Source organism: Sinocyclocheilus grahami, unplaced genomic scaffold (assembly GCF_001515645.1).
Source record: "Sinocyclocheilus grahami isolate Dianchi unplaced genomic scaffold, SAMN03320097.WGS_v1.1 scaffold974.1, whole genome shotgun sequence".
Lineage (NCBI taxonomy): Eukaryota > Metazoa > Chordata > Actinopteri > Cypriniformes > Cyprinidae > Sinocyclocheilus > Sinocyclocheilus grahami.
The window spans coordinates 85,991-113,179 of record NW_015506153.1 but is presented as its reverse complement, the minus strand read 5'-3'; the positions used below and the strand labels follow the sequence as shown (position 1 = coordinate 113,179).

General features: G+C 35.5%; 2 protein-coding genes across 4 annotated transcripts in view; one reads left to right on the top strand and one right to left on the bottom strand.

Moving 5' to 3' along the window:
• Nucleotides 1-19,391, bottom strand: part of hibch (3-hydroxyisobutyryl-CoA hydrolase) — a 29,277-nt gene extending 9,886 nt beyond the window's left edge. For both annotated transcript variants that reach the window (XM_016250195.1, XM_016250194.1), the window contains exons 1-9: nt 19,251-19,391; nt 18,657-18,699; nt 18,200-18,331; nt 18,006-18,090; nt 17,804-17,884; nt 17,665-17,717; nt 11,699-11,777; nt 3,469-3,614; nt 964-1,050 (exon numbers count right to left, since the gene is read on the bottom strand). In XM_016250195.1, coding sequence (XP_016105681.1) covers nt 964-1,050; nt 3,469-3,614; nt 11,699-11,777; nt 17,665-17,717; nt 17,804-17,884; nt 18,006-18,090; nt 18,200-18,331; nt 18,657-18,699; nt 19,251-19,282 — 738 coding nt within the window. In that variant the 5' untranslated portion in view covers nt 19,283-19,391. The remainder of the gene's footprint in view (nt 1-963; nt 1,051-3,468; nt 3,615-11,698; nt 11,778-17,664; nt 17,718-17,803; nt 17,885-18,005; nt 18,091-18,199; nt 18,332-18,656; nt 18,700-19,250) is intronic.
• Nucleotides 19,392-19,645: 254 nt separating this feature from the next.
• LOC107565035 (GDP-fucose protein O-fucosyltransferase 2-like) lies at nt 19,646-25,648 on the top strand. 2 transcript variants are annotated; one of them, XM_016250220.1, is made up of 9 exons: nt 19,646-19,844; nt 21,015-21,265; nt 21,710-21,854; nt 22,615-22,725; nt 22,812-22,878; nt 22,990-23,115; nt 23,377-23,557; nt 24,492-24,615; nt 25,311-25,648. In XM_016250220.1, exons 1-9 carry the CDS (start codon nt 19,669-19,671, stop codon nt 25,423-25,425), a joined length of 1,296 nt encoding a protein of 431 aa, XP_016105706.1. In that variant the 5' UTR covers nt 19,646-19,668; the 3' UTR covers nt 25,426-25,648. The 2 variants fall into 2 exon arrangements, with proteins under 2 accessions (XP_016105706.1, XP_016105705.1); XM_016250219.1 differs by having other exon boundaries at nt 25,272-25,648.
• The last annotated feature ends 1,541 nt before the right edge of the window (nt 25,649-27,189 follow it).

Sequence of the window (27,189 nt, the reverse complement as noted above, 5' to 3'; positions counted from 1 at the left end):
TATTATATAAATTTAAAAAAAGATATAAAAATATATCATTATACTGTGTGTGTGTGTGTGTGTGTATATATATATATATATATATATATATATATATATATACACACACACACACACACACAGTATAATGATATAATTTTATATCTTTTTTTAAATTTATATAATAAAATTATTATTATTATTATTTATAGTACTGTTCAAAAGTTTGGGTCTGTAACAGTTTTTAAATCTTTGCTCTTCAAGGTTGCATTTATTTAATAAAAAATACAGTAAAACATTATTGTGATTATTGTAAAATATTATTACAATTTAAAATAACTGTTCTACCTTTAAATACATTTTAAAATGTGATTTATTCCTGTGATGGCTAAGCTGAATTTTCAGCAGTAATTTCTGTAGTCTTCAGTCACATGATCATTCAGAAATCATTCTAATATGTTGATTAAGTGCTCAAGAAACATTTCTTATTATTATTAACGTTGAAAAGAGTTGTGCTGCTTAATATTTTTGAAGAAACCGGGATACCTTTTTTAAATTCTTTAAAATAGTACTCTTTATAGATGTGTTTACGGTCATTTTTTATGCATCTTTGCTGAATAAAAGTATGAATTAAAACAATTACTGACCCCAAACTTTTGGCAGGTAGTGAAATTGAAATTCACGGAGGAACGAAAGTCATACAGGTTTGGAAAAACACTTGGTGGGTAAATGATGACAATGTAATTTTGGATGAAATGTTCCTTTAATGTGAGCAAATTTTCCACATTTGTGTCGCCACGTACATTTGGTGCTTGCTGAACATTTAATTGTAACTATATAAAGATGCACTGAAAGCAAATCCATCAGTGTTGTATACTGTTGACATGGTGACAGCTTACACAAGCCCACCACTGTGTAGTGTAACGGCAGGCACTCAGGTTGTAAAAGTTTTTAAAAAGAGTCACGTCTGTTTTTGCCACATACCTGTTCCTGATAAGAATCCAGTAGTTGGGCCACATCACTGTTAGATGGAGTCTTCAGATCAGCAAGATCCTTCTCAAGAGACACGATCTGATGGGAGAAACAAATGGTAAAATTCTCAACATCACAGGTAGAAAAAAATCTAGTGGGTCTAGATCAGATACCGAAGAGCAGAGAAGGGAACGTGTTGTTTACAACAGGAATTTTTACAAGGCGTTTCCTGATGGGCAGGGGCACAGTGAAACACAACATAAAACTACAGCTTAGTGTCCAAAACTTAGTGCACAGGTAAATCTTAGTGTGCTCCCAACATTGCGTTTAAAGGAGCAGTCACATCAGCTAAAGTTTGCATGCAAAAATAGGTCCACTGTCAACAGTGAGGAGATATATGAAACACTCCTCACATGGAAGTTACTTTAAAAACCAAGCGGCTTTTAGTGTCATCAGCACAGAAAATTTGGAAAATTTTCGCCCTTAATTGAAACTCCTAATTGCATGGATATTTTCTCACAGGGAATTGTAAGCCTTTATTCTTTCTAAAGCTGCTTTGGAACAATATGCATTGTGAAACACGCTATACTAACATATTGAATAGAATGCATTACACCAGGATATAAAAGGAAGAATGGCATTTAATTCTCCCATCAGGTTCCCACATGTTGGAAAAATGTATTTCTTCCACTTTTGATTACTGGATTAGGTTTTAAAGAGATTGGACATGGAAAGAACAATTTCTAATCAATTAAATATTTTATAGGATTAGAAAACGTATATTCATTATAGAAATCCCATGTTTTTTCTACATTTTATTTTAATCTTAAATTATACAGGTTTCCAGGCCTAAAAATCAAAAATTCCCTGAATCTTGTGGTCGACTGAATATATAGCCTAATTGTCAGGGTTGTTTTATATTGCTCATAAAACAAACTGAATCAGCTCACGACTAGTTCTGCTGTACAAACTAACGCCCTGTCCTCTGAGCCCTTTTGTGGTTATTTTTATCACAAGTCACTTCTGTGTGTAGTGTGTACGCCAGATCCTGCTGGTTATCTGTCCTTGGCCAGAGGATGTGTGTGTGTGGGTAGGCTTGTATGCCCCTCTCTCCAGCAGTGCCAAGCCCTGGTCCTCATTTTCACCTCTAGCACATTAACTGGGCGTAGTGTCAGGGCTCAGTCACCCCCTGCTGCCGAAAGCTCGCTGGCAAGCCTGAGACATGCTGACTAATGCCGCGTTCCAGGCAACCCGTAACCCGTGTTTTCCCAACCTTCTACCTGTGAAAGTGCACTGGAACGGCAGACAAACCCGTGACTTCCCACCCGTGAACTCGTACTAGATCGATGTACTCCCAGTTCCGTGTTCTGACATCACATAGCCCGCGAAACAACAATGGCAGCCCCTACGGATGTGGTGTTTATGCAAGTGGTACACGGTGAGAAATAGACTATAGGACAATATAACTTTGCAATCAAATTAATAATAATATAATAATAATAATAAATAATACACACGATTATGTATTACAATGTTATGTGTCTGAAACTATAAGTATGTCGTGAAAGTATATCGCCACATGGAAATGTTGGGCATAGCTAATGTTAAGGTAACGTTAGGTAAACCTGAACTTGACCATGCAAACGATCATGGTTATAAAAAAAAATAATGTAATGTACAATTTCTCAGCATAGCGAAATTAGCCATACAATGTTTAGCTAGCCAGCTCACAGTGAGCATAAGCCCCGTACGGTTCGCCATGCTGGTTTGTTTACATCTAGCTACCACAATTCCTTGCGCTTAGGCAGTTTGGCGTGACTTGCCTGGAACACTACAAAGTCGTGAGTCGTGGTTTGAAGTCGTGACTTACGGGCTCAAAAACCTGCCTGGAACGCAGCATAAGTCCTCTTCTTTCAGTAACTCGCTCATTTCAGCATCAAATGCAAGAACTGCAGCCCAAAAGCCCAGGAGGCCAGCACCAGCACAGCTCCCTTCCAGTCATCATTACCTTGAATTTGAGTTTCATCCTTTCGAAACGGTCTTAAAACTGTTCTACAATTGTAATATTAATTGCATATATAATAATATATAATTGTAATAGTGTCCTAACCAGGAGCTGCATGTGAAACCATTGTACAACGTGAAACAATCACAGCCAATATATCAGATATGGCTTTGTCTATGATGCAGATTAAAAATATATATTATAGACAAAGTTTGAAATTATACAATAATATAAAAATATATAATAAATTATAAACTATGTTAAATATCATATTCTTATATTTTATTGATAAAAATATAAAATAGTTTAGCTTAAAATGACAATAACACTGACATTTTCCAATATTTACTTAATTATTTACTCAATCTTTGACAAGAAAAAAATGTGCAATATCTATTCACAAGGCCATCAGTAGACTATGACAAACTGATGCAAGGGAAAGAGCCATTTATTTGGCCAATTGAATATCAATGTAACCAAATATTGGTCAATCTCTTGTCTATGTGCATTACCTTGTCAGACTGCACAAAGTGAGTAGCCACCCCGACCCTCTGAACATCTCTCCCTTTGAGGCGGAACCCAGTCAGGGCGAGAAAGAGCCCCAGTTTGCCTTGAAGTCTGGACAGGAAGTAGCCACCACCAACATCAGGAAACAGACCTATAGAAACAAAACACACAAAACAAAAGCCATTTAGAGCATGACATGAAGTACAAATCTGGACACACAAATCTCAATCATTGAAAAACAAACAAACACAGGATTTATATATGAAATAATTGATTGCACTGCTTCATGGGATGACTAGTTGATTTACTTGTTGATGTAAAGTCTGTAATTTCAGTCTGTATGTTTTTCATATTTTCAAACACTATTTTACACTGAATCAAATGTGCTGTAATTCAGAGCTGGGAGGTTGGGTTCAAGGCTTCTTTATTGAAGATTTTTTAATTTTTTTATTGAGAAAATGAATGCAGAAAAAAATACTTACGAACTCAAGGTCAGTAAACAAACGGTTCGGCTATGAATTTCAATCCATAACGACTGGTTCTTGCAGCACTTAATAAGATTTATTCACTGTTTAAGCCACATAGGGACACACTACATCTGCTGCGTGTTTATGCTATGCTGTCGTCCTTCAACTTAAGATTGTGCAGGACCAATGAGACATGACTTCTAATGCTCTTTACCCAAGAAATAAAAAGATTATTTTCTGGCCACAGGAGTAAAAATCTGTTATTTTTTAGGTAATTAATTATAATTGCTCAAGTGATTTCATAAGTAATATTAAAACTGAGGAAATATTTGAATAAACAAAAAGAGTTTGATTATATGAGCTATTTCACTGTCACATAAAGCAGGAGCATTACACATTTTTTTTGATGCCAATGACCCGACAAATATTATGATCTCAAGGGAACCCCTTCCTAAAGTATAATAGGAGCTGTATATTTCCATGTAAACAGACCAATTATGATATTTAGGAAAAATATTAAACATATGTTGTTTCCAAAATCAAGTAATTGGATGTTATATTGTCATTACACTAAAGCCAAAAGATGGGATTAAAAAATAATAAATATAAATAAAATGAAAAATAACATGAAAATATTTACGAATTAAGCTGAAGTAATATCCTTTTCTACCCACTATTGGAGTTATGTTAGAGGTATAAACCTGAGAAACAATCAAAAATAATAAAATAATCATGATAAACCTCTCATGTCTGAATGAAATAATTGAAATAAGTCAAATTATGAATTATGTCAAAAGTTAAATTCTTCAAATATTAACATTTTCTACAAATATTTATTTACACTATTTATTTCCAGGCACCTGCAAGGGGGTCCTTGGCCCCTACACTCTTAAAAATAAAGGTGCTTCACGATGCCATAGAATAACCTTTGTCTAAATGGTTCCATAAAGAACCTTTAACATCTGAAGAACCTTTCTGTTTCACAAAAGCTTCTTTGTGGCGAAAGAAGGTTTTTCAGATTATAAAAAAGGTAAGAAAGAGATGGTTCTTTAAAGAACCTTTGATTGAATAGTTCTTTGTGGAAGCAAAAATGGTTCTTCTATGGCATCACTTGAAGAACCTTTTGAAGCACCTTTATTTTTAAGAGTGTAGTTTGTAAAACCCTTGCATAAACCGTTATCAAATGCATTGTTCAGTCTGCAGGATGTGGTTATGAAATGGCATAGTGTGGTGCTACAATCGTATTAACCTGATGTGCTTTTTTTAGTTGCATGGACTGAGAAAAATAATTTCCCTCTCACACACACACACACACACACACACACACCGCATTGCTCTGCGCTGCGCAAAACTCCGCATTTGAACAGTCAATAGCAAATACTTAAACTAATAACAAAACATACTTACAGTCGCTGATTCAGAAGCGCCAGATTGTCATAGCAAAGTCGGAATTGACCCATTTTTTTATTTTTTAGAAATAGCCTTTGTGCACAGCCAGTCTTGTACTCTTCTAGGTTCAAAAAACTCTCACACGCACACACACACACACACACACACACACACACACACACACACACACACACACACACACACACACACACACACAGTATGAGGTACAATTTTGAATAAGGCGGGACAGGATTAGGTCTCCGACCTGATTCCAAGAGGCAAATGTAATATAATAAATGCAGATTAAGCTTGCCGTTCACCCAGTTGCTTTGTCTCGTGGCCGGCATAATTTTAAAACTCAAATAGCCCCATAATCCATCAGCAGAAGAGGGTGAAGGGGCGGAACCAGGTTGCAGATGGGGAGAGGGGGGCATTTTCGGCACACAGATGGCTGGCACATTGTCAGAGAAGGTGCCACCATGGGCGAATGCCACAGCTCAGCACAAATGGCTCAAGGCTACTGCTACCATGCAGTTCATGGTGCTTTCCTTCTGGACTCCCACTTAGCCTGGAGCATTTAAAGCATACAGGACAACAAAAAAATCAGTTCTTTAAACCACTTTAAAACTGCACAAGATTCCCAGCACCACTTCTTTCCCAGAAAAGCGTAAACACTATCAAAACATTGTTTGTTTGAGAGACCCAACATAGTAACAGCGGCTCAACCAATGGTGTAAGTTGGGGTGTGTTTTTTCAATCTATGGCAAATGGACAAACATTGTTTAAAACATTTGTTAATAAATCATTATTTATGCAAATTTTCATAGAAACTTTTATTATGCTGCCAAGTCCAGGGTTATTATTGTTAGCTAAAACCATAAAAAACTTTTTTCCGTACTTAACTAAAATAAGATTGATTATTAAAATTATTTATTTTATTTCAGTTATAGCTGCCGAGGCAACATTTCTAATTTTTGTTTAGTTTAAGTACTAAAATACTAAAACTAAATAAACTAAAACTAATAAAAACTACACATTTAAAAGCTAATTAACATAAAACTAATAAAAATGACAAAAACACAACAAAATTGCTAATATTAAAATGAAAACAAAACATAAAATTAAAATCTAATTCAATATATTTTCAAAAATAGTATATCAGTGATACTAAAATAACTGATAGAGTCTCATCTGAAAAATAAACGAATAAATAAATAAATGTTTTTCAAAATATATTTTTAAAATTATTTTTAATAGTACTAATTTATGTGTAAAAAAATAATAAATACAAATAATTAATGTGGAGATGTCTGGGATGTGTTTGTCCAACCTAAATTATTGTAATGCTTTATTGGGTGGTTGCTCTGCGAGCTTAATAAACAAACTCCAGCTGGTCCAAAATGCAGCAGCTAGAGTTCTTACTAGAACCAGGAAGTATGACCATAATATTAGCCCGGTTCCGTCAACTCTACACGGGCTCCCTATTGAACATTGAATACAATTTTCCTCAATACTTGAGCGAGCTCTTATCGCATTATAGTCCTTCACGTCCCCTGCGATCTCAAAACTCTGGCCATTTGATAATACCTAGAATATCAAAATCAACTGCAGGCGGCAGATCCTTTTCCTATTTAGTGCCCAAACTCTGGAACAATCTACCTAATGCTGTTAGAGAGGCAGACACACACTGTCAGTTTAAATCTAGATGAAAGACCCATCTCTTTAACCTGGCATACATATAACACATTTCTATACACATCACATTTCTATAATTCAAATCCATTAAAGGATTGTTAGGCTGCATTAATTAGGTCAACCGGAACCGAGAACACTTCCCATAACACCCGATGTACTCGCTTATAAGAAGAATGGCATCTACGCTCATATTAGTCTAATTCATTCTTATTCCGAGGTCACCATTGTCACCCAGATCCAGATCGTATCCAGATCAGATGTTCACTGCAGTCACACGGATCCAGTCCAGATGGTGGACCAGCACCTAGAAACGACCTCTACAGCCCTGAATATCAGCGGAGACCATGTCAACTAGATGAGCCCCAGAGACAGATCCCCTGCGAAGACCTCGTCACCTCGACGGCCATCGGCACAAGACCACGAGAACCAGACAAGTCCTCTGCACAATCTGACCTTCGTTGCAGCCTGGAATTAAACCACACCATGCTGGTTTCGTCTGGCCAGAGGAGAACTGGCCCCCCAACTGAGCCTGGTTCATCCCAGGGTTTTTCCTCCATTTCCATCACCAATGGAGTTTTGGTTCCTTGCCACTGTCGCCTTTGGTTTGCTTAGTTGGGGACGGTTGACCGATTTCACAGACACTATTGAAGACAGCTGAACTGGACGATGACATCACTGAAAATGACTCTTTGTTATTGTCCTCTTGCATTATTGACAAACTATTTTCTAGTTTGACACTGTAAAGCTGCTTTGACAATCAGTTTTGTATAAAGCGCTATACAATTAAGTTGTATAGCAAGGTGACTTGACTTACAAACATACAGCACTGACTGGAGTCTCATCTGAAATAAATAATACGATAAAAAAAATGTAATAGCCAATTTTTTTTTATCAATAGCTGAATTGAAGATCCACACAAATGATGTGCACATGATGATGTAGTACTTGTTTAACCACCTCATGTCAAGGAAGAAGGACTATAAGGAAGTACCCGGCTACAAGACAAATTAATCTGGCCACTTTACTGCAGAATAAACCATTAAGACAATTGCAAACCAAAAGAGGATTATTCATTCATCTGGGGTTGAGAGACACAGGCTCTTAATGGGATTAGTGGGTGATGGCACACAGACACTGTGCATTCACTCTATCAAATGCACACACACACACACACGCACGTGCACAGACGCTCAACAGATGTGTCACAGACCGTGATTAGCACTACTTCCTGCCACTCTTTAACAGTTCCGCAGGGAGTCTTCTCCCAAGGCTTGCAAGAGTGAAGGACACTGTACAACTCAGGAGGAAATGCTGTAAAGCTCTCTCATTATGAGTCCAGAATGAATTACAATAGCCGAGGCAGACTTCTGCCTACATGTGTTGGAGCATGTGATAGGGACAAGGGCAAAGTATTCATCACAGACAATCTGATTTATACCGCATCAAGACTCCAGACATACCATTCACAGGGTGTGATTAGAACATGGAATGAAAAGAAGCACGAAAAATCTAAAGCATGTGCAATAAAAGCGAGATGCAGCACACGTGGATGTATTCTGAGAGGATGGTTATGAAAGATGGATGTGGAAACATTCACTTTGGACCCAAAAATTAAAATTTTTTCTTCATTTTCTTAACTTCATGTCTAACCACGTATTTTCTGGGTGAGTAAGTGATGACAGTATTTAAAATTTTAAAGTTTATGACAAGCTCAGTTTCTCTAAAAACATCAGCACTACAACAACATTATAGTTCCAAAGTTTGGAAACAGGAAGATTTTTTTTTATATTAATAATTGCTTTAATTGAGCAAATATGCATTAAATTGTTCAAAAGTGAATGTAAAAAAAAAAAAGTTACAAAAGATTTATATTTCAAATAAAAAGTGTTCTTTTGAACTTTCTATTCAAAAGATCATAGAGAAAATGTATCACTGTTTTCACAAAAATATTACACAGAGAATTTGTTTTTAACATTGACAATATTACTGTTTTTACTGTATTTGTGATCAAATAAATGCAGCCTTGGTGAGCATAAATGTTAAAAAACATTTCAAAATATTACGGATCCCAAATGTTCGGTAGTGTTAAAGGGTTAGTTCACCCCAAAATGAAAATTAGGCTGTGTTTTACTCACCCCCAATGCATCCTAGGTGTATATGACTTTCTTCTTTCAGACGAATCCAGTCGGAGTTATATTAAAAATGGTCTTTGATCTTTCAAGCTCTATCGTTGCACTCAGCGGGTGTTGCATTGCTTCTGTCCAAAAGACGTGAAATAAAAAGCACCTTTCCATTAAATAACGTGTCTCACACGGCTCCAGGGGGTGAACAAAGGCCTCCTGTAGTGAATCGATGTGTTTTTGTAAGAAAAATATCCATATTCAAAACGTAATAATCACTTTAATCTAGCTTGCGCCAGAAGTTGTACACAGAAACAGTTCCAGGAGCATGAGGTATGAGTTCAGCGTTGCGCATGCGCCGATGAGTCTCGTGAAAACCAATGTTTGTTAACAGGATCAAGGGACCGTTGTTTTGTTTCGATCTCTCTGCGTGCGTCACTTCTGAGCGGCGCAAAGCTGACCTCATATGTAATTCCCCCGGAACTGCTTCCGTTTTACAACAGTGAGCGCAAGCTAGATTCAAGTGATTATTACGTTTTGAATATGGATATTTTTCTTACAAAAACGCATTGATTCGCTACAGGAGGCCTTTGTTCACCCCCCGAAGCCGTGTGAGATACTTTTTTTTTATGGAAAGGTGCTTTTTATTTCACGTCTTTTGGACAGAAGCAATGCAACACCCGCTGAGTGCAACGATAGAGCTTGAAAGATCAAAGACCATTTTTTATATAACTCCGACTGGATTCGTCTGAAAGAAGAAAGTCATATACACCTAGGATGCATCGGGGGTGAGTAAAACGCAGCCTAATTTTCATTTTGGGGTGAACTAACCCTTTAATGTACTAGTGTAAGTCATGTTTAAAAATTGTATAAAGATGATTAGACAACAAATTACCAAAGCAAGTTGCATCTGCAAGGAATTTTTGCAATGACAATGGTGCTTATACTCTGTTTTTATACTTTGTTCTGTAACACAATTTATGTCACTATGAACTGAGCTGTCCACCTACACCAGATGAGAGGTTAGGAAATTAAATCTACATACTGCAGTGCAAGAATCATCTGTTGGCTCTACGGTTGGAATAAGACCCACCCACTTACATATCAGCGGCAGATTGATCGAATGCCATCCACATCACCAGAATTCCTTCCATGAGAAAAAAGGGAGATTCACGCTGTCTGTGGAGAGTTTTAGCATGCCGCTCATTCAGAGACCACAAGCATCAGACAGGTGCTTCAATCCGCACCATCTCTCAACACTGTTTCCACATAAAACTGACCAAACCAATCTGCTGTGAACGATTACTTTTAGGTCAGGTCTTTGGGCCAGGGAATGATTTGAGAAGGAAACAGATAACACAAGGTTTTTTTTTCACGCTGGTCTACTTGTAATTTGGCTGGTCATGAGTTGAAAGATTGGACATATCTAACAGTCAAGATGCAAATGAATATTTGTGTACAATTTATGTAGGAAAAACACAAAACTCAATGTAATTATAGGTGGACTAGGAAAGAAAAAAAATGCTACATAAAGGAATAGTTAACCCACAAATGAAAATTTACTGAACATGTACTCACCCTCAGGCCAAGAAGTTTGTTTTTTCATTGGAACAAATCTGGAGAAATTTAGCATTACATTACTTGCTTACCAATGGATCCTCTGCAGTAAATGGGTGCCATCAGAATGAGAGTTCAAACAGCTGAAAAAAAACATCACAATAATCCACAAGTAAACGTCAGATAAGTTAATCAATCATTTAAGGTCTTATGAAATTAAAAGCTGCATGCTTGTAATAAGCAAAATCATAATTTTTAAAGACATAAGACATTTTTAATCATAAGACATTCAAACCATTGCTTCTGGCTAAAATACAAGTCTATATCCATAACATTGCTTTCTCCAGTGAAAAAGTTGTTTCATCTGAATCAGGAGAGAAATATGCACAGTTTACCAGCAAAAACAGTTCTAAAGAAATATGTCAGTGGATTCTGATGTGAGAGGACAACAGGAGATGGACTTTTTAACTGAAGGAAGCATTATTATGGATTATGTTATGTTTTAGCCAGAAGCAGCAGTTTAAAGTTAAAATGCCCTAATGATGAATTTGTTTCTTACAAACACTCAGTTTTTCACTTCACAAGATGTTAACTGATGGACTGGAGTCATGTGGATTATTGTGATATTTTTATCAGCTGTCTGAACTCTCATTCTGATGGCACCCATTCACTGCACAGGATCCACTGGTGAGCAAGCAATCTAATGTAAATGTAAATTTCTCCAAATCTGTTCTGAGAAAGAAACAAACTCATTTACATCATGGATGACCTGAGGGTGAGCAGATGTTCAGCAATTTTTGAGTGAACTATTCCTTTAAATTGATATGCCAAAACTACAGTTTCTTTTTTGGCAAATGGTATGCTTTACATTCACTTGTCACATCTATTTTTTGGATGAAGTACTATTGATTCCTGTGAAGCCAAAGCCATCTTGCATTATTAATGAAAACTCAGATTATAACCCAGTTACAGCCCACAAGGAGAGAGGAACACAGGCTGCCTCTTACCAATGCCTGTCGCTGGCATGGCAAACAGTGTCTTCTCAGTGGCCACACGAAACCGTCCATGAACTGAAAGACCCACGCCCTGCAGAGAGAGAAAAAAACAGTACAGATCAATAATTGGGTACAATGTTCACAGACCAGATGAGGAGAGCTGTAGAATGAGGGTTCAATGAGTCTCCACACCCATTCACTGTAAGACACTATATACAGCAATATTTCACCCAAAAATGAAAATTCATTAATCATCCTCATGTTTCAAATCTGTATGTATGGTCCATATGACTTGTGTGCTATATTAGAAGTCTAGATATACACTAGCGTTCAAAAATTTGGGGTTTGCTCAATTTGTATTAATGTTTTGCATTTATTTGATCAAAAATGCAGTAAAAATATTAATATTGTGAAATATAATTTCAATTTAAAATTATAGTTTGAGACCCTAAATCACGACAGCATCGCCTAAACAGCAGACGCAGGAATGGAATAACAAACAGTCACTGATGTACGGCACACCGTATTTTTATGTGCTCTGAAAATCCACAGCTTGTTCACAAACTGTGTAGGATTAGAAACAAATGGTGCACATGGCACAGCAACAGCACAGCAACCCTAGCAGACAGCTGATACTTATTACAGACACAGCTGAACAGTTATCAGGTCTTTTAGCACTAATAACTGACCGATTTTTGAAATGATCAATATTGGCCAAATATCATCCAGAAATCAATCTCATATGGCCATTTGGTGTCCAAGAAACATTTCTTCTTCTTATTTATGTTGAAAACAGTTGTGCTGCTTAATATTTTTGTGCAAACCATTATACACATTTTTTAAAAGATTCTTTGATGAATAAAAAGTTCAAAAGAACAGCATTTATTTGAAATAGAAATCTAATATTTCAGCTACAAAATATTGATATTGAATATTGCTACAAAATATAATATTGTAATATTAAACATGTCTTTACTGTGACATTTGACCAATTGAATGCACCCTTCCTGAATAAAATAATTTCTTTCCAAACTATTAAAAATAACGACCCCAACTTTTTGAACGATAGTGTATATTAGCATTATATCAACCATTAGACACCTTGCTCTGTAGATAAACTATTCTCAAAGAAATAGAAGCAACTTCTAAAGAAAACATCCTGGACTATCAGGAAGCGCAAAATTCGAAAACTTGCCGTTACACAAAATAACATGGCCAAAAGCATACAACTTATTCATTGTTGCCACTAAAAAAACTCAACCGGATTCTGTCATAAAAAACGATCCACAAATGAGTCAAAGACAGCATCGTCGTCTTAATCACTTCAATATATTTAGCTGATGTGACTCATCAGATCACAGAGCATGACTGACATGGACTCATCTAGTTAAAGAAAATACACATCATAAAATCAGTTATATTACGAAACCAGCTGGGGGCTGCGTTCTCAAAGGGCTGCTCATTTAGAGACAATAATCATCTTCTCCTGGGGGATTTGAGAAGCATGTTGTAATCAGAGCAGCCCATGTGTCCCCTACATGAAAACTCATTAGGGTGATTAGGATAAAGTGAGAACAACCATCCAAACTATCACAGAGTCAAAACAGAAGCAGAAGGAAGGAATAAACTGTCTGAATAGTTTGGCAACAGCATTTTCATGAGGCAACTTAAGTATAAACGGGAAGCACATGTTGTAGCTGGAAGCATCAAATCATTCACCTAGAAGCGGTGGAAACTTTCATCGGTTGTCCAAAATGTTTGGCTGGAATCTGACCGAAAACTTGCGGACAGGTTCTAAATTTAAGAATCAACTCCAGGATGGAAAACAGTACCTATCAAAAACACAAGCATCTCCTCTTTAGGAGACTAATATGGAACATAAATGTAGCCAAAAAATGTTTAAAGACCATCTTTAATCTGGTGGTTTTCTAATATGAAAGCGCTCTGGAATGTTTCATCACAGATATCCTAAAAGAAGGCAAACTGCTTTATCAGGTACTTGGCAAACCACTGAATCTAAAAACGCTAGAGGTAGAAATATATAAAAAATTTCTGTTAACTTAAAAGAGAAAAGTAATGCTTAAACATATGCAGCCACAGGTGAGAATTATATATATATATATATATTTATATTATATATATTTATTTTTATTTTTTAACATCTTAGTTCAAAAGTTCCTACACCACTGTTCAATGGTTTGGGGTTTCTTTTAAAAATTTTTTTTAAATCTTTTATTCAGCAAGGATTCATTAAGTTGATCAGAAGTGACAGTAAAGACATTTATAAAGATTTCTGATTTACATAAATGCTGTTCTTTTGAACCTTCTATTCATTTATTTTCCTGTCTCTCTGTGAAGCTGCTTTGACAATCTGTGTTGTACTGAATAAAGCACTAAAAATAAAGGTGACATCAAATAATTCTGGGGAAAAAAATGTATTGCAGTTTTCACAAAAATAATAAGCTGCACAATTTTTGTCCACATTGACAATAAGAATTCCTTGAGGACCATGCGACACTGAAGACTGGAGTAATGACTGCTGAAAATTCAGCTTTGATCACAGGAATAAATTATATTTTACAATATATTCACATAGAAAACAACTATTGTACATTTTAATAATATTTCAAAATATTAATGTTTTTCTTGTATTTTTGATCGAATAAATGCAGCCTTGGTGAGCAGAAGAGGCTTTTAAGAAACATTAAAAAGCAATTTTGAATGGTAATATAACTGCTATGTCCAATAAGGTCAAAAACATACATAAGTAAAAGACAACAGTTTATACTTGTGTGAAATAGAGAAAACAAAGTTACATTATGAAATGTGGTCTACATATTTCAGAATGCAACAGTGCACCAGTTCTGTGTAGCTAGAAGCATTCAAGCTGCCTTTTTACATAACAGATGCCCTCTTTCTGGTCCTCTGTATTACTGCAGTCTGTATTAATACAGACTCTGTATTATCTGTCCTGTGGCTCTGCTTAATTAAAGCTACAGAAGCACTAAAGGTGTGATTTTCATTACATAAATGAGATGGTCAAAATTAACTCGGCAGAGGTCATATGAACGATCTATTGAGTGCGAGTTTAATGATTCATTTAAATCTGGAGTTGGTCTGGCCTACTTCTAACTGCTCTTCCAATATCTGTAACACAGATTTTATTATTATTTGTCATTTATTCATAACAGATGCCCAAGAGTGTGGCATCACATCCTGCTGCCCATATTCGTTGCAAGGTCCAAAACTCTGTTTCAAAACATTTAACACAGATGCACAAGTTAATGAGGATGCAGCTTCAGCGGGGACCAAAAGACCATCATTATAATGATCCACAAATGCTGACTATATAATCAAAGCAAAAGAGTACATTCTTACAAATGCTGGAAATATGCAGAAGAAAAAACTAATTATAATAATTTTTTTTACAGATATTTATCATAATGGAGACTGCTAATAAAATAAATAAATCAACTAAAAATAACAAAAATACAACAATAGCTCATAGTGACCATGTCTGTTAAACTACACATAATACAAATTAGTAAGATAGCTTTTTGTATGTAAGAGCCACTTAAAATCATAAAAAAAAAAAATCCCATTTTGTGTTCCACAGAAAACTAACTAGCATACAGGTTTGGAACAACATGAGGATGAGTAAATAATAAAAAATATTATTATCTCTAAGAAATTTATTGCAGAAAAAAGATAAAGCAGAAGAAGAAAACAAGAATATTTGTGGAATAATACGCTGCTGCCTTGCAACCGCCCATTTCTTTTTCTCAAATATCTGAGTAAATGGAAAAATCCATTTCTAAACCTTAGGGACATCTGAGGTCAGCACATGCTCAGTGAACTTGCATGGTCATTCCATTCTTAAATAACAGTTCAGAGCCATCTCTTTCTTACCTTTTTATAATCTGAAGAACCTTCTTTCACCACAAAGAACCTTTTGTGAAACAGAAAGGTTCTTCAGATATTAAAGGTTCTTTATGGAACCATTTAGACAAAAAGGTTCTTCTATGGCATCGTGAAGCACCTTTATTTTCAAGAGTGCAGCTGAAACATATCACGCAGCAGCTATGCATCAAACGGCTCATACCAAAGGATGCACGGCACTGAGGTCGAACCACTGTACCTCGACCTTGACAGAATCCCTGATCAATTAAACACCAGGAGCTGACAGATTCCACCACTGTGACATTGCTCTCCTACAGCCAGAACCCCATGAAACTATGAAGACAGTAATATTTCAACTGCTCTGTTGTGCTGGTAAAAGAGTGTTCAAAATATAAAGTTAGTACAGATGAATACGTTCTTGTTATAGTGAAAGTTTTACAATACAAATGAACAACATCTACTGAATATGCTGCTTATGAATACACATTTTTTTAAAGGAATAGGTCACCCAAAAATGAAAATTTGCCCACTCTTACAGTATCCGAGATGTAGAAGAGTTTGTTTGATCATCAGAACAGATTTGGAGTAATTTAGCATTACATCACTTGCTCACCAATGGGTCCTCTGCAGTGAATGGGTGCCGTCAGAATGAGAGTTCAAACAGCTGATAAATAGATCACAATAAACCACAAGTAATCCACACAACTCCAGTCCATCAATTATTGTTTTATGAAGTGAAAAGCTGCATGTGTAATGAATCCATCAAGACATTTTTTTTTTACTTCAAACCGTTGCTTCCAGCTAAAAGACGAGTCCTCTATCCATAATATTGCTTTCTCCAGTGAAAAAGTAATCTAGTCTGAATTATAAATATGCACAGATCCAGCACAGTTTACAAGTAAAAACAGTTCTAAAGAAATATGGACTTTTCCATTGGACAAAGCATTTTTATGAATTATGGACTATATTGGCCAGAAGCAATGGTTTAAAGTTAAAACAGCTTAATGATGGATTTGTTTCTTACAATCATGCATCTCTTCACTTCACATGATGTTAATTGATGGACTGGAGTCATGTGGATTACTTGTGGATTATTGTGATGTATTTATAAGCTGTTTTGACTCTCATTCTGACGGCACCCATTCACTGCAGTGGATCCATTGGTGAGCAAGTGATGCAATGATACATTTCCAAAGAAGAAACAAACTCATCTACAACTTGGATGGCCTTGAGGGTGAAAAGTTTTTCTTTTTTGGGTGAACTATTCCTTTAAGCATTAGAAGGAATTTTAGGCACCTCTCTATTGTAAGCAGAATTATTAGTAATTAATTTAAAATTAAAAATGTTTAAATAAATGTTAAAATAATTACAATTTTGAGTATACATTTTTGAATCCAGATCATTTGGGATGCATCTCTAATTGCAACTGTAATTATTAAATTAATGACTTTTAGGCCTACATGTAATGTACAACATGAATGTAAATATAAAGTGTTACTCAAACAAATTCATAGCCTACCAATGGGAGGACACTTGAGAACTGATTCATAAGAAACCCAAAGATTGTCTGCAAGATTAGCTCATTGCTGACACCTACTGGATAAAATACTCAGTGCAGGACAGAAATTAAGAGGATTAAAAGAGGGGTTTATGACTCATATAGTGCATCGACTGGCTTGCAGCTCATATGGTCAAACATGACTGCAAAATATGGAAAATTGCACTAAGAATGCATATAATAATAGCTCATGGGTCCTTATGTCTAAGTATTTTCATGCATATGTTTACAAATGAGAACACCTAGATTGTGCATTATGCATGAAGCCAGTAGCAATGTGAGTCCTACTGTTTTTGGGCAAATTCATAACGACATAATGACAATGAAATATATATATTGTTTTATATAAAGCCGCTTTGTCCTTCATTTATTTGTATATTTTGTAAACACAAGACAAGCTGCCCCACATTGCCTCTGGCCCTCTGGTTCCTTTAATGCCATATTCTGTTAAATTAGAACAGACAGCATCATCTGCTGGTGAACTTGTGCAGCAAGACAACAATTTTAGATGAATACTTACTCCTCCCATTGTAATTCCATCGATTAGAGCCACATACGGTTTCTGATATGTACCTAAAAAAAGAGTTAAAAATCAATCAATCAATCAATTAATCTGTTCATCAAACCTCAAACACGGCAACAGAAGTGTGAAAACATACCAATAGTGTTGTTAAGAATATATTCCTCGCGAAATAAGTCTTGAGTGAGAGAATCGCCTGCTTTTCCAGCTTCTGAGACAGCTTGGAAAATATTTTTTGCATTTCAGTGTGAATGTCAGATCTGTTTGACTGTATTATCTATGCATAGATCCATTTAAGAGTGAATGAAAAACCAAACTGCACGATTATCTTACATAATTACCTCTGATATCCCCACCAGCACAGAATGCCTTCTCCCCTGCTCCTTTAATGATCACTAGATCCGTTTCTGAGTCTTTGTCCCATTTCTACAAAAACACAACGATTAAAGTAGGTTAACAATCCGAGATTGTCATATAAAGCTGGATTGGGTGACAAAATTAATATAGGGCTATTATTGATGTAGTCTCCCCTAACCTTGAGCTGAGGGTAGATGTGTCTGATCATGGTGAGATTCAGAGCATTGAGAGCTTTGGGTCTGTTCAGTGTGATGACTCCAGCGTTCCCAACTTTCTCAAACAGAACTTCAGACCCAGCTTTAGTGGACATCTGAGACACCGTAATAAAACAATATTCACTGGGAGAAACATGAAGAATTAATACGAAACTAAAACGTGCACAAGGTTTGCACACATATTCTTTTCAGTGCTTTTTAAAAAAAAAAGTTTTTATAAAATGCACATTTAAGCATAAGATGGAAAAAAGACCAAATTATTTCAAGCATTATATATAATACACCAGACCAAAAGGTTTTTAGGGTCATAAAAAATTAACTGAAAAGGATCATACATTTGATTAAGTGTGTCCATACTCTTGACTGTCTCAAAAAATGTAGTATGAATAATACTTTTGCCTGCTTAGGGCTCAAGCTTACCATGTGGCCTTGTATTCTCTGCAATCTGCAGGCTGATCGTAATCTGTATGAGATAAAAATCAACCGTGGTGTTATTGTTTTCATGCTGAACTTAACATCAAATTGTTATACATGCTGTCGGGTAATGGTATTAAAATTATTCAATTAAAGGCAACAGAACATTTTGAAACTGAACCCTCAGATACACAGTAGATTGTTTATTTATTTATTTATTTATGTTCATGCCTTTTATTATTAGACAAGAACACAATGCACAACATTTGCTAACACATATATATATATATATATGCATGCATTAGGTGTAAGTTAGTTTGCTTCTATATGTTTTCTAAAACCTTTTAAAGTATGTTTTGCTGGGTTCAATCTATGCAAACATTTAAAGGACACTTTCCCTACTTTATTAGCTATTGTGTATGTATACAACACACCGTCCAAACTTGATCTCATTCATTCTTTTTGAAAGAGAGACCTATATTGCACTGTCTGCAGATCTCCTACACATCAAACTGCAAGCATTGAATTATTGCTTCTGGAGTCTATATGCAGAACGAATCCCTGATGACATGCCACCCGTGGCACTTGAGGAACACTCACCTGTGCGCAGAAGTTAAGATTATTAATGACATGGCTAGAACTCAGAGCTCAGCTGATGTTCTGGATCACTGTCCACAGAGAGCGCTCTCCGTCTGTCGCCCCTGCTTCATGATGGCATGATGGCGCGACACCAGCGAGGAAATCTCGCGATGTGTCACAACAGTCCCGATACTGCCCACTACAGTTTCATTCGCGCTTTGCCATGGAACAATAGCACAGATTATGCTTGTTTTTTTCTTAGAAAAAATAAAACAAGTATAGCCAATTAATTATCTTATGTATAAAGCTATATTTAACTTAAAAAACTGTATTTGATGGCTGTGGAAAGGCGTAAACTCCGATATAACCGCTTCTGTAAAGAGGTGCTTGAGTTGCTATGCAACTGTACCGACGCCGGAAGTGCGTGGCTACGAAAGACATGGCGAACAAGAGGGGAACAGCTGGGTCTGCTTCCTTTCATGATATTTTACGACATTATGCGGTATTAATCCTAACTATTTTATCCTATAAATTCACTTCGGCTACAGAGGAAGATGCATTTCGTGCCGGGCAGTCGATATTGTCTCCGGTGGCTGCAGCATCACGGGATGTTCGGTAGGAATCATTTGTTGGAAAAAATGCTTCCTATATTTACAAGACAAATGTCCACAACTATTATGTCATTTTGTGTTGGTTTATTCCTTTTATGTAGTGCCGTATGAACGCTGTAATTCAAAAATAAATGAATATGGTTACTCGGTAATATAATTCCCTTGACTTCCCCTTTGTGTACCTTCAGCACCACCTGTAAGGATCGAGTACCCCTTCATTACACCCAGACTAATGTTTCTCTGTTGAATATTATACTGGATATCATTCAGCTTTATAATTAGTATTATTAAAACGGTCGTTATGGATCATTGTTCACTAAAATACTGTAAGAAAGTGAAAAGGCTATATCTCTCTAACTAAAGAATTGTGTTTGGTATGGTTTGATTTCCAATGAGATGGAAGCAGGCCTATATAAAAACAATAGAATTTTACACGTAACTTGTTTTACACATAATTTTACAATAAAAGATGTTTTGTTTGAAACGTTTTGATTAGAGAAAGGACAAAAAATATTTAACACTATAATGAATAATTAAATTGCACAAACGAAATTATTGAAAGTTTGATTCACGAAATATATGATTAACTTTATTATTAAATGTATAAATATATTATTATTACTCGCTGTGATAGCACTAGCAGTCTGAGAAATCAGATTTTATAAATGCATTTAGTTTATGAGGTAGAAAAAAACCCGTTACATTTTAAAAGCATGGGACATTTTAGCTGGGGGAAATACAATAAATAAATCCCCTTTAAATTTATTGGAAAAGTGTAATTACTCAAAAATGCTCCAAATAAATAATTGAACGTTTAATTTGTTCGGTTTTATGATGAACTTCTTTGAGATCGCAGTCTGAGAAATCTGTTATTTATAAATGTATTTAGTTTGGTATTAATTGGATTTCCAATGAGATAGAAGTAGGGGGAAATATCTAATTTTACAATATGAAACATTTTGATTAAAGAAAAGAACAAAATGAAGAATCACCTAGAATATTTCACACTAAATGTAATGAAAAAAATGGTTAAGTTTTTTCTTTTTTAGGCAAAAACTGCTCAAACCAAAGTATTGAAAGTCTGAATATATATATATATATATATATATATATATATATATATATATATATATATATATACATACACATTGATCCTGTTATATGCAATGCTCAGATACCTCCTATATGATGTAAATCCACCCGAGGGCTTCAATCTTCGCCGAGATGTGTACATTCGCATGGCCTCTTTGCTGAAGACGTTGAGGAAAGAGGGCGACTGGGTGCTAGTTTTGCCTCCATGGGGTCGTCTGTATCACTGGCAGAGTCCTGATATACATCAGGTTCGCATCCCGTGGGGGGAGTTCTTCAGCATAATCAGCCTGCAGGCTAACATACCAGTCATTGAGTATGAGGAGTTTATTGCTGGTGAGCCATGCTGTTTTTGTGGGTTTGAGAGAGAGAGATTACAATTACATGTCATTATTTAGCTTCATTTACTTTATTAATTTATTCAGACAGGAGGAATGTTGGAAAAACTGGTAAAAAACAAAACAAAACTTACATTACATACAATTCCATGTGGTGACGCTAGTGGCACAGAAAATACAGGACAGTCTTGCGTGACTGTCTAGTTAGTCATGTACAATCAATTTTCACTTAGAAATTGCTAGTAAATTCCACAAATAAATACAAAGAAATACCAAGTAACACACTGAATTAAACGTGACATTTTAAAGTAGAAAGACATACTCCAGTAAACGGTTTTACGATGTAGTATTTAAATATAAGTAGTAGCACTGCATTAATAAACAATAAAAGCTGAGACTCAATTATCATTCCCACGTTTTGTGTCTTTATTATTGATCTCAGAGTCTGGAGGTCCCTTCATTGACCAGATCCTTGTGCTGCAGAGCTATGCCGAGGGCTGGACAGATGGGAAATGGGAGGAGAAGGTGGATGAACGACCATGCATCGAAAAGCTAATGTACTCAAAAGACAAACAGGGTTATTACAGGTACTGCTTTAAAATGACAAGTTCAGCCAGTTCAGGTGCTTTTGACAGACATACTGTACTTATAGAAGGATGCAAGGTATTGTTTATGTGCCTTTTAAAGCCATACATGAATCATTGTTAAAGGAACAGTTCACCCCAAAATAAAATATTTCAAAATATACTGTATGTGTGTGTAAATATAAATAGAATACTGTAATATATATAATATGCTGATTTGGTATTCAAGAAACATTTCCTTAGTGTTTTTGTGGAAACTGTGAAACATGATTTTCAGGATTTTCTTGATGAATAGAAAGTACAAAAGAACAGCATTTATTGGAATACATTTTTTGTAACATTATGAAAGTCTTTACGGTCACTTTTGATGAAATTAATGCATTCTTGCTGAATAAAATTATATATTATAAATATTATAAATCTTCCTGACCCCAAACATTTAAATGTATGTCCTTACAACTTATGCATTATATTTGATTATCATCTGAAGCCAAACAATTGCTTTGTGTGAGAAACAAACCGAAATTTAAAGGGATAGTTTGTGTGATTATTTACTCACCTTCATGTTCTTTCAGTGTATTATTTTCTTTGTTCTGTTGAATGCAAAATAATATATTTTGAACTTTGTTTCCATACAAAAAAAAGTCCAAACAAAACAACATTCTTTAAAATATTTTATTTTGTGTTCCACCAAAAAAAGTAATGCATAGGAAAAGAAATTCAATCCATTTCTTTAATGAAATCTTATTTTGTTTTTCTCCAGAGGTTGGCTTTGGGGTTATGAGGAGACCAGGGCATTGAATGTCACCTGTTTATCTGCTCAGGGACATGCCTCTATCTTGGCTCCTGTCTTACAAAATAACTTAAATGCTACGTAAGTCACTTCGGAAATAAGTTTGAATTAAAATAGCTTTTAAATGCAAATGGGGTCCCTGTACATGTGTTGTCATTGAACCACAGGTCAATAATGCTGGACAGATCTGAAACTGTCCTTCATGATCACTATGCTGGGAAGGACTACTGGGATGTAAGCCCATGAATTAATATTCTCAGATTTTTAAAATAATTTTGCTAGAAATGTAGCATTAATTAGACTTTTTGAAAGATATCTCACCTATCTCATTTTATTGTTCTACAGACGCGGCGAAGTATGGTGTTTGCCAAACACTTACGTATCATAGGAGACGAGTTTAGGGCCAAGTATCTCAACTCCACAGACAAACAGGACCAGACGCCGTATAACGAAGACTGGACCCGAATGAAAGTATATTTCACTTACATTAACTCTCCCCTCTCATTGTTCAAATACAAAAAGTACTGGTGTCATTGCTGCCAGCATAATAGGTATAGTCAAACTGGTGTTTATGTAACAAGATGAAGTATTTGAGCTTTGTCAGAGCTTTTGTTCACATGTCAAGACAGTTAATTTCTGGAATGCTTGCCATGTGCTTTACACCCACACTCATTTCAGCGTGACAAAACTGTCATATTTGTTGCGTGACCTTTTGTAAACTCTTGGACCCAGAACAGCCTGGGCAGTGCTAAGGGAGGCCCTTACCTGGGAGTCCACCTGCGTAGGAAGGACTTCATCTGGGGGCACAGAGAAGATGTGCCCAGCCTCAAAGAAGCAGTGAAGAAGATCCGTAGTCTCATGAAGAAGCACAAGTTTCAACAAGTCTTTGTTGCCACCGATGCAGACGAAGAAGGTACAGACACTATTAAAAAGACTAAAACAACAATGTACAAATTATTTAAGCTTTCATTCAGAAACATTTATTTATTTATTTTTGTTTGTTACAAAACATTCACAGAATAGACAAAAAATGGAAACATTTTTGTTATTTTTTTACTAAACCTCATCTCAAAGCCTTGAGCTGATATTTTTTTCTGTTCAGCAGAATATAGGAGTCATTTAAAAAAAATATTCATGCATATCTAAAAAACACAGTAAAAGCACCTTAAAAGTAATCCATATGATTTGTGTGCTATATTAAGCAGAAGACTTATTATATAAGTCTTCTGAAGCCATCCAACAGCTTTGTATTAGCAAATGGCCATTTTTTTATTCACTTCAAATCTTCTTTTCCTAAACACTACTGTTTAAAAGTTTGGGCTCAGTACATTTCTTTTAAAAAATAACTACTTTTATTCAGCAAGGAGACATTACTTTGTTCAAAAGTAACAGTAAGGACATATAATATTACAAAGGATTTCTGTTCTTTTGAACTTTCTATTCATCAAAGGAAAAAAAGAGGAAAAAAATGTTTTGATGGTTTCCACAGAAATATTAAGCTGTACAACTGTTTTCAACATTTATAATAGTAATAAATGTTTTTTTTAAGCATCAAATCAGCATATTCGAATGATTTCTGAAGGATCATGGGACACTGAAGACTGGAGTAATGGCTGCTGAAAATTGGCTTTGCATCATTACATTTGAACATATATTAAAATAGAAATAAATTTAAAATTGTAATAATATTTCACAATATGATGGTTTTTACCATATGTTTGATCAAATAAATGCAGCCTTGGTGAGCATAAGAGACTTAAAAACATTTAAAAAAATCTTACTTTTTAAACAGTAGTGTGCAGTAGTATATATATATGTATGTGAGATCAGGCTGTTTCTGCTTTTAGAGCTAGCTAAACTGAAAAGGATGCTACCTGAGATGGTACAATACAAGCCCACCTGGGAGGACCTGGAGCTCTTGAAGGATGGAGGGGTGGCTATCATAGACCAGTGGATCTGCGCTCATGCGAGGTATTGAATCACACCCTCTGCTCTCCTTTTTTCATCACAACAAAGCGGTTACTGAATGACATTGCATTTTTTGTATGCTTCAGGTGGACAAAAGCTGCTTTATCAACTGTGTTGAAAGATGAATCGCCTACTCGATTTTAGAGTTAGTTGCTTTTCAAACCAGAATTTTCTTTTAGTGTTTATATATTTTTTCTTCATCTCTTTCATTGATTTTAATTTAGTTTTGATTCAAACCAAGTATTGGGAATTGGGAATAATATAATGACAAAATCCATTGTTTTGGAAAACATTTTTCACTTGCCAAAATAATATTTTAATTAATGACTTAACTTTAAAAATGTATTTAGCAATAACACTTACTAATTAGATTCTTTGCTGTTCCATTGAATTGGGTGTGACTCAAAAGATTCTTTCCATTAAAAACAGGAAATGTATAACCCCATGACATAATGGCTTGATCATTCCAATCAACTCAAGCACTTGCTTAACTGGAAAAAATGCTCATTGTTTGATATGACAACCTTTGATCCTACCTATCACATGCTGTTGTATGACATTTTACTGTAAATATATCTTGCAATCGTTTTGTTTGCGATGGCTTATCTCTTTTGTAAGAGTACGTCACCCACTCACATTTGAGTTGTCTTTCTTGTCAGGTATTTCATTGGGACATCAGTTTCAACGTTCTCTTTCAGAATACACGAGGAAAGGGAGATCCTAGGTTTCGATCCTAAAACCACCTATAACCGATTCTGTGGTGACGATGAGAACGAATGTGAACAACCAACACACTGGAAAATTGTCTACTGATCACACAGAAAACTTGATGCTGATCATACAGACTGCAGTTGATTTTTCAGATTTAAGAGGATTCTCTATATGTTTTAATGCGTTTGCTGACAATGTTGAAATTACAATCTTTTAAAAGAATATTTCACCCAAAAATGAAATTTCCTGAACATTTACTCCCCTTCAAGCCATCCAGACGTAGATGAGTTTGCTTCTTCATTAGATCAGATTAGGAGAAATTTAGCATTATTTACTTGCTCACCAATGGATCCTCTGCAGTGAATGGGTGCCGTCAGAATAAGAGTCCAAACAGCTGAAAAAAACATCACAGTAATCTACAGGTAATCCACATATTTCCAGTCCATCAATTAACATTTTGTGAAGCAAAAAGCGGTGTCTCGTCTGAATTGGGAGAGAAATATGCAGTCCAAAACAGTTCTAAACAAATATATTGTTGGATTTTAATGTGAGAGGACAATTTGGGATGGATTTGAGGAATCGTTATTATGGATTATGGACCGGTATTTTGGCCAGAAGTGATCATTTAAAGTTTAAACGGCTTAATAATGGATTTGTTTCTTACAAACATGCAGCTAATGATGTTAATTGATGGAGTTGTGTGGATTACTTGTGGATTATTGTGATGATTTTTTTTTTTTTGTACTTCCATTCCGACAGCACCCATTCACTACAGAGTATCCACATTTCTGCAAATCTGTTCCGATGAAGAAACAAACTCATCTACATCCTGTATGTCCTGAAGGTGAGTCATTTTTCAGTAAATGAATTATTAGTTTCATAGCAGAGCCAATGGTTTTTGATTGTGTAACAAGTTTGAAAGGCCTTTGTAAGTTAAAGAAGATAAGGTGAGCCATAAGTGGAATATATCAAATGGCTTTTTATCTCATATCTTGCCGTCGCATATGGAATTTGTGAATGCTGCTGCTCTGTTCTCACAGTTCTTTGATTCGGATTGTTGATACTCAAGATGAATTGTGCATAACACTGTGATCAAACCTTTTTGAAAAAGGTCAACATGACTTTTCACCCCTGCTCCAGCCTTTGAAGTGTAGCTTTTTGTGTAATGCTCTACTTGCCAATTATTTTGGTCTCAGCATATTTTATAACTTTGAGAAAAAACATGTATGAACATACAGTATTGGTGTTTATTTGATGTATCTGTCAGTATTGTGCCTGTCAAACAAACAAAAAAAAGTGCTTTCATAGACTTTGCCATACAGTAGTGTTTATTCCTTTAATTAGATGAGGTAATAGATTCCAGTACAAAGCATGTTCTAAAATCACAGTCAGTAATAAGCATCAGGAATGGTAGCATTCTTAACTTGATGACAAACAGGTTTTTGTTTTGTATATTTCTTTTTTTTGTTTGGAAATGTAAATGTAGGTTCACAATTACCATTCAAAGATGTACTGTATTTTCATCTGTGAAGTTTTTCTAGAAATGTTTTTTTTTTCCTAAATTAAATTTCTAGTTGAAATTTCTGTAATTAGTTGTCTGCTAGATACATTATAAAAGAATACATTTGCTGTAGGTTTTCGCTCATTTTTACATGATTGTTTTTTGCAATCTCTCTCCTGGGGCATGAATCTGGTTTCATATGATGCTAATCTGTCCAGCTCAAAGCTATACTTATCATTTTACCTCAACTTGTGGGTGGAGACAATGCTTTGTGATTTATTCTCCCAGAAAAGAGGGCGGCATGAGACATCTTTCAGTCTTTTGTTCTGTTGACGACTCTGGAAATCTTTCCAAGCCAGTTTCCA

Bases quoted from the DNA above. Each gene is read 5' to 3' on its own strand.
- LOC107565035 (XM_016250219.1), top strand. From the start codon at position 19,669: ATGGCGAACAAGAGGGGAACAGCTGGGTCTGCTTCCTTTCATGATATT. The intron at 21,266-21,709 runs GTGAGCCATGCT...TATTGATCTCAG, and splicing joins GTATGAGGAGTTTATTGCTG to AGTCTGGAGGTCCCTTCATT. The intron at 22,726-22,811 runs GTAAGTCACTTC...ATTGAACCACAG, and splicing joins CAAAATAACTTAAATGCTAC to GTCAATAATGCTGGACAGAT.